At 39.9% G+C, this 8,003-nt stretch overlaps 1 protein-coding gene across 1 annotated transcript; it reads left to right on the top strand.

Annotated features, from left to right (window-relative positions):
* Positions 1 to 340: 340 nt before the first annotated feature.
* Taf9b (TATA-box binding protein associated factor 9b) lies at positions 341 to 7,569 on the top strand. The gene is made up of 7 exons (XM_038316117.2): positions 341 to 454; positions 1,067 to 1,148; positions 1,505 to 1,641; positions 1,718 to 1,852; positions 2,872 to 2,947; positions 4,686 to 4,796; positions 5,800 to 7,569. The coding sequence occupies exons 1-7, from the start codon at positions 404 to 406 to the stop codon at positions 5,961 to 5,963; spliced, it is 756 nt and encodes a 251-aa protein (XP_038172045.1). The 5' UTR covers positions 341 to 403; the 3' UTR covers positions 5,964 to 7,569.
* The last annotated feature ends 434 nt before the right edge of the window (positions 7,570 to 8,003 follow it).

Genomic DNA, 8,003 nt, shown 5'->3' with positions numbered 1-8,003 from the left:
TTCATTGTTAATGTGATTCTCAAATGTAAGGGGAGGTTGAGTTTGCCAGGGCCCTGTTCACCCTGAGACAGGTGGAGGAAGGGCTTCTGCGGGAATTCCAGGAAATTCAAAAGGACAGGCGGTCATTAAGGGGAAGTGAGGATAGTGGGAGCAGAGCTGGGGACGCCTGCTGCAGAGCCGCCCAGCGTTACCAGGGCAACTTCTCTGCATCTCGTCTCGGCGCCGGCGGCCACCCGGGCTCCGGGTAGCCGCGCCCACGCAGGTGGGGGCAGGCGGCTGGGAACCCGCCCAGGCCGGAGAGCCGCAAGCTAGGCCCGCCTTTCCTTCCCCACAGGGGTGGAGCCCCAGCGAGGAGGAATCAGCCTGCCAAGCTCTCGCCCTGGTGGAACACTCGCAGGAGAAAATGGAGCCCAGCAAGATGGCGCCTCCCAAGAACGCTCCTAGAGATGCCTTGGTAAGCGCAGGGCAGCGAGGCTGGGGCGCACTTAGAGGAGCCCCGTGTGGCAAGCCTAGCTGAGTGCCTGGCGGGGAGGCAGGGGGTTCGCGTGCCATGTGCAACTGGGCGACATAGCTGGAAAGGGGCAATAGGGTTCTCCTGTGCCTGGGGCGTCGTCCGCACTGCGGGAACCCATCCTGAGGGGCGCGGGCTGCTTTGGGGCTTTTGTCTCCTTAGCGCCGGGCCGCCCCCGCCCCCTGCCCCGGCCCCGGCCCAAGTCTGCAGCCTCCTCGGTTCGCCCAGTCTGTGAGTCCTGGCTGCGACATAGGTTCGGATGCTAGCTTTTCCTCACTGTCAAATCTGAAAATGACAGCCAGCTGGACCCACCCCTACCTCTGTCTAGAAAGCCAGTTCAGACCTTTCTTGTGTCTTTGCCCCCAGCCTTGCTAAAATAAAAGTTATTACCAAAAGCATATGACTGATTTTGTGTGATCGCTGACACTGACTGGAGGAGGCACAAGGCTGAGTTTAGGACTTTATAAAAAACATAGGAGTATGCCTCCAGTCCAACTTTGATTTCTTGTATCTACATTGTGCATCTGGCTTTTTTGTTTTTATTTGAATCCACAGGTGATGGCACAGATCCTGAAGGATATGGGAATCACTGAGTATGAGCCAAGGGTCATAAATCAAATGTTGGAATTTGCTTTCCGTAAGTTAAAAAAATTTTTTTAGACCTTGTTAATTAGAAAAGATGACTAATTGTAACACTTTAAAGTATATTCTGTTACCAGTCTAGGAATGAGTAAAGCACTAAGAAGGAGCCCAAGTTAAGGGACGGCAGTATTTACATATAGCATGCATGTTTAACTAAAGTACCATGCAAATAGGAGAATTATTAAAATCAAGAAAGGTTCCAGAAATTAGTGGAACCTTTTAAAAGGAGCCATAAATATATAAGTAGTATTTATATATGTGTATATTTATTATATGTATATATATATATAGTATTTACACATATATATGTAAGTATACCTTCTGGTAATAAAAGTTATTTTGCTCTTAAAGGATATGTGACTACAATTCTGGATGATGCAAAAATTTATTCAAGTCATGCTAAGAAACCTACTGTTGATGCAGATGATGTGAGACTGGCAATCCAGTGCCGGGCTGACCAGTCCTTTACCTCTCCTCCCCCACGAGATGTGAGCAAACATTTATTTAAAATTATTTTTACTTGCACTTTAAAAAATATATTTCTAATGAGGATTTTTCTTTTAGTTTTTACTAGATATTGCAAGGCAGAAAAATCAAACGCCTTTGCCACTGATTAAGCCGTATGCAGGACCTAGACTGCCACCTGATAGATACTGCCTAACAGCTCCAAACTATAGGCTGAAGTCCTTAATTAAAAAGGTAAGAATTTCGGGCTCATGCCTTAATCCCAACAATAGGGATGCTGAGGCAGGAAGATCAGGAGTTCAAGGCCATCCTTATATCTTCAGAGCCATCCTGAGCTACATCAATCTCTTATCTCAAAAAAAGGGAAGTTTCAGTTAGTTTATGTTTGGGGTTTTTTTGGGGGGGGGGTTATTTAGATTGGTTTGGCTTTTTGTTTGGTTTGGTTTGGTTTTTCGAGACAGGGGCTTTGGAGCCTGTCCTTGAACTCACTCTGTAGACCAAGCTGACCTTGAACTCAAGAGATTCACCTGTCCCTTCCTCCTGAGTGTTGGAATTAAAGGAGTGCACCACCACTACCCAGCTTAGTTTATGATTTTTAGAAGGTGGAAATAAAAGGTAAACTAATAAAAAGCAAAATTCGTATAGATAGCACAGTAAAGGTTAAAATAATTCTTAGATTTTTTTTAAATTTTCATCTAACCCAGTGGGAATTTTTCTCATCATACAACTGAACCTGAACTCATGGAGTCAGCAGCAAAGCTAGGGCTGATTCCCACATCTAGTAGCTTCTTTGGTGTGTGAGATACAATAATGAAGTGAATGATATGCCATCAGTAATTAGACCTTTTTCAGACATATCACCTAAGGTTGTCTCAGCACTGAAAAAGGGCACCCCATATTAGGCTACCTTTGTTTTCTGGACTCTGCTGTAAGACAGTTTTAATTTAGGCACAGTTAAAACACTGACTAGTTAAAAATCCAAAATTATAATACAAGGAAGTTAGTATTTGTCTCCATTCATACAGAATTAGATAGGGTCACAATTATGTATGTATGCAAAAACTCCAAATATTGGATTTACGACAGAAGAGTCCAATCTTCAGTACCATGACAAAAAGAAAAACACAATAAAACAGACATTTTTTCATTTGATCATTCACTAATAACTTACATCAGCAGTTATAATTTTGCTTTTCATCAAGTTTAGGTGTCAAATGTTAACATTAAAACTAACTTGTGTTTAAATCCCCCAGGGACCTAACCAAGGAAGACTAGTGCCTAGATTAAATGTCGGTGGTGTTAGTAGCAGACCTGCTACTCCTAATGTAGGTAAGTTAAAGAGGGAAATGGCCTTTCTGGACAGTAAGAACAATGTCTCTGCATGTGCCTTTGAACAATAACCAAGTCAAAATGGGAGTCAGAAACTCCAATGTGTTGCTATTAGTAATTTTAATCAACAACAACAAAAAAAAAACCACAAAGACTGATCCCAAAAACACTTTGTGTTTCCACCGTCTGTGCTTCAAGTCACCAAATACACCCATGCCAGCTACCTACTTACTGAGAACGTAAAGAAATGTCTCAATAAACTGGCTACAAGTTCAAGGTTTAAAATCTAAAGAAAGCTCAAGGATGTTAAAAATAGGTTTTAATACTTACCTTTTGAAACCAGTACAAGAACCAGCCTGGGTGACATAAAGGAGATCATGCTAATTATGTCAGTAAGAGGCCTCAAGCTGTGGCCTATAATGTATGATAGCTCTCCCTCATGCTACGTACATTTCTGACACACGATGTTCCAAGCCTATCTTATATTCACCAAGCTTTAGAATCAACCACTTCTACAACTAAACCTTAGTTCATTTAGTGAATGGTATTTAGGAACTCTTATATGTAATTATTTTAAAAAAAACAAGTTTTCTGATTTTTTTCATTTTTGAATTTTTTCATGTTTTTTTTTTTTTTTTTGGTTTTTCGAGACAGGGTTTCTCTGTGGCTTTGGAGCCTGTCCTGGAACTAGCTCTTGTAGACCAGGCTGGCCTCGAACTCACAGAGATCCGCCTGCCTCTGCCTCCCGAGTGCTGGGATTAAAGGCGTGCGCCACCACCGCCCGGCTTTTTTTCATGTTTTAAAAAACCTTTTCCCCTTGTGTTAACTTCATGGTTCTTGCTGCTTTAACTTGAGTCTTACCAGTGTCATTATATATCTAGAATAAAAGGAATTTTTTTTTTAAAACTGAGTCTTAATCTGTAACCCAGGATAGCCTTAAATTTGCTATCCTTCAGCCTTTTGAGTATTCAGATTACAGTTGAGGAATGCTGACCAGCTCTGATTTAACTTTTGAGGTGTGAACCATCTCTCTGTATTCTCAGGATATGAATTTGCATGTCAGCATTTTAAAGCTGTTATTAGTGAGGTGTATATCTCCAAAAACCTACATAAAACCTCCAGTCAACAAAAAGTTACATAGAAAATCTGTGTAACTTTTCAGTTATATACGACTTACCTGTATTCAAATTAAGTGAATATCAAATTTTTGCTTTTTTGTTTTTGTGAAAATTACCTATGTTGCCCAGGCTTGTGTCGAACTCCTAAGCTCAAGTGTTCCTGTCTCTGCTTCCTGACTAGCTAACTACAGGTTGTGTGCCACTGTGCACAAAACAGCAGGGTGTAATGAGAAGGTATATGTGGTAGGCAAGTAAGCCAACTGCAGTTACCAGTTGCTGTTTTACATTTCAAGTCATTTTAGACATTCTTTAAAGTGTAACACCTAGAAATCTTAATCTAAAATTTCTATTAAAGATGTAATCATTAAAATCAAGGAAACTTTTCTTTTTTAGCACAGTAAACATACTTCCTAAGGAAAAGTAAGGGGGAAAAACCCGAGAGGGATTACAGAGGAAGAATACCCATTGTAAAATCTTTTTAATTACTCAGCCTTCGTTTATAATATTTTTGCACCTCCCATCAGCCCTCTAGACTTTGAAGGTATATTTCTGTATGCTATGGAGTAGAGAATATATATATAAGTCATCTAACTGCTATGATTTGTTCATTGTAACTACAGCACCCCCACAAGCAGGATCTGTCCCAAATAAAGTTCCAACTCCAGTGTCAGTGACAAGCCAAAGATTTGCAGTGCAGATTCCACCTTCTCAGTCCACATCTGCCAAACCAGGTAACATGATATGGGTGTGGGGACAGAATTCATGAATAACTTTCAATTATACAAGTTTGTCTTACTGTAGGAAGACTGGCTTTAGTGTCACAACAGGTTGACAGGTAGAACTGCAAATCTGGGATCTTTGAACAAGGTCTCTACTGTTAGGTTAAGTTATACATTTCAGGAGCAGGGTGATATATTGAGTGTTCTCTCCAAATTCTAAAATACTATAAACTAAAAGAAATTGGGGTTCACAGTTCTAAGGTGTCTTCAGGGAAAAGCACTTCAAGTAAAAACTCAAGAAAATGATACCAGTTAGTGAGGGGTGTGAATAATCCCGCTGTAAATTAGAATGGAAGTGTGCCTCATTCATTCTCTAGGCGGCAGCTGTGACTGAAATAATGTTAATAGACAGCTAGCATAACAGTTTGCTTAGGTGTATGCTCAGATTGCATCTTTTGAAACATTATCACCATACAAGAAACAACTTAGATAAAAGTTGGGCTAGCAAGATGGCCCTGTAGGTAAGAGCACTTGTCACCAAGTCTGATGACCTGGGTTCAATCCCTAAGACCCACATGGTATAAAGAGAGAACCACCCAACAGTTGTCCAATGATCTTCCCATGTTCCGTGGTGTGCACACACCTACACATAAGTAACTAAATGCAATTCTTTTGAAGACTTCCTATGAAAGAAGCATGTCTCCTGGCCTCACACATGAATCCAGTACACTAAATGCTAATTACAAGGTCAGATAATTAAAAATAGTTAACTTTGCAATTTTAGGGAGCATTATCTATACATAGATCAAAATATACTTATGCCTGATAAAATCACTATTAGCAAACTTAAGATACAAATGTTTAAAGATTGAATCCCACTCTTAGCAGTTCCATGTATCTCTATGATGTAGTTGTGTGCTGTGCTAATGAACTTGTATAAAAATCACATTCTGCTTTGCTGTCTATTTTTGTATCATGGGTAACTGACATCTGTGGGGTTTTCTTCTATTTATAGCTCCTGCAACGACTACAGTCCAAAATGTTCTGATTAATCCTTCAATGATTGGCTCCAAAAATATTCTCATTACTACCAATATGGTTTCCTCACAGAACACAGCCAGTGACTCAAACCCACTGAAGAGGAAGCGTGATGATGACGATGACAATGACACTATGTAAAGAATAAAGTCTGTTCTACAGATATTAAAATATAGTGCGTTTAGGCCCACATGGTGGACTGAACAGCCTAGGTCTTAAGTTTTATCTTAGAAATGTAGAAACAGTATTCTTTACATTAGCTACACATGATAGGTTTCATTGAGTTCAAATGTTTTCTCAGTATGCTTTAGATATTTAAGTTCTCGTTTCTAGACAGCTTTAGTCTCACTATGGCAATTCTATTTTTAGAAGCAGTTTTGTGACATATGACTGACAGCAGCACTCGGATATTAGTCCCTGGTCTCATTTACATTTAAGCATGACTTTGTTAGGTCAACTATTCACATTGTCACCTTTGTGACCAAATCTCTCAATCTAGTAAACTTTTTTGAAACAGTGGATTTAGAAGTATGCTAAATCCATTTTGAATGTATTTGGGTTTGGTCTTTTTTAACTCCCCACCTCAGCTACCTATCTAGATGCCATTTAGTTTCTGTTCCCACCTCTCATCGCCTTATGTCACTAGCTATTGTGCTTTAATTTAAGACTAACTGGAATTTGTAAAGCACCTAGCATTTTGTAGTTCACTTGAACCTGGGTGTCTGCATTTGCTTTTTGACTCCAGCGCAGGCGGGTCTCAGCCCTTACCTGCCATGCCTGCTAGGCTTTACTCTCTGACATCAGTTGCATTCCAAGTGGACAGCCTCACCATCTTTCATGTTTATAATTTAACAGACATAATGTAAAAGCTGCCTTGGTAAGTACATTACACTGGACCTGGAAAAAAACACTGAAATAAAGTGTTTTTGTTGTTTCTTTATTCTTCCCACCTTTGATCACTACTGATTGAACTGGTCTATTGATTTCATTCAGATCATCTTGCTGCTGAGGACATCACACATAAGATAAGATCAAGCCTCAAAGTAGAGTCTAATGATTCTCCTTCCCCATAAGGCCAACAGGGTAAACATTAGTGTCACCTGACTCCATTTACACATGACCTACAGAAATTTCCCACCCATGTGTTTCCAAACACTTTCTATTTTGTTTTTATACATACCTACAAGACACACTGGGGAAGACTGCAAAGCTTTTTTGAGTATAAGAAAGCACTGTTTGATTTGGTGGGATTTAAGTTCTATCTAGCCAATACTGGAAAAATGTAAGCAGAGGTTCCCAAAACCTCCATATTAATTACATTTTATAGCCATGGGTCATCAAACTTACTAAGTATTGGCACAGGATGGTGTTTGACACAAGAATAGTACAGTAACAAGACAGAAATGTCTCGTCCCAGTTTGTATGTTTAGGAATGTTACAGAAGGTTGATCTGATCAGTATCACAAGAGAAATGTGCATTCTATAGCACTCACGTCACGACTTGAATGTTCTCAGGGAGGCAGAATATTCGACAGCCTGGCTTCTAGTAATAGTTTCATTACCAGCCACGTGACCTTACTTTACCTCTGAGCCTTGTTCACTAGTAATGGGAAATACCACCTACCCTGCCTACCTCACAGGGATGTTGTGAGGGTTTAGCTGTGTGAGAGAAAGTTCAAGATTGTAAAACCTTTAAGTAATTATTAATGTATTTGTCGCAAGATTATTAATAAAAATTTAACTATCAGTGACCTTTTATTTCTGACTGAAGGGATTCGAGGAGGTGAATAAGGCAACAGTAGAGCAATTCAGATTGTCAGGGGACAGCTTGCTTTTGCTGGGATTTGGCATGATTCATAGTAAAGAAATCAATGAAAATCAAATATGGGTTTAAAATCTTCCAAACTGAAGATGCTCTGTATATTGGGAATGCGTATAGAGAGATGCCTATACTGAACTCTAGAAACTCTAGAACTGAACTCTAGAAACTACAGGGAAACCCTGTCTCGGAAAACCAAAAAAAAAAAAAATACTTAAGATACAATAAAAAACTGATAGATGATGCTGTCAATTCATACTAAATGCATGGATATCTATTTACAGGGTTTTGTTTATTTTTTCTGTAGCTTTGGAGCCTGTCCTGGAACTAGCTCTTATAGACCAGGCTGGCCTCAGAGATCC

The sequence above is a fragment of the Arvicola amphibius genome, chromosome X (assembly GCF_903992535.2).
Source record: "Arvicola amphibius chromosome X, mArvAmp1.2, whole genome shotgun sequence".
Lineage (NCBI taxonomy): Eukaryota > Metazoa > Chordata > Mammalia > Rodentia > Cricetidae > Arvicola > Arvicola amphibius.
The sequence above is the reverse complement of the archived record's forward strand: the minus strand, read 5'-3'. Positions and strand labels throughout refer to the sequence as shown.

What these genes read in the sequence shown, in the direction of transcription:
- Taf9b (XM_038316117.2), top strand. Translation starts at nt 404, where the DNA reads ATGGAGCCCAGCAAGATGGCGCCTCCCAAGAACGCTCCTAGAGATGCC. An exon ending in AATGTTGGAATTTGCTTTCC is followed by an intron (nt 1,149 to 1,504) that starts GTAAGTTAAAAA and finishes TTGCTCTTAAAG; the next exon opens with GATATGTGACTACAATTCTG. An exon ending in TGAAGTCCTTAATTAAAAAG is followed by an intron (nt 1,853 to 2,871) that starts GTAAGAATTTCG and finishes TAAATCCCCCAG; the next exon opens with GGACCTAACCAAGGAAGACT.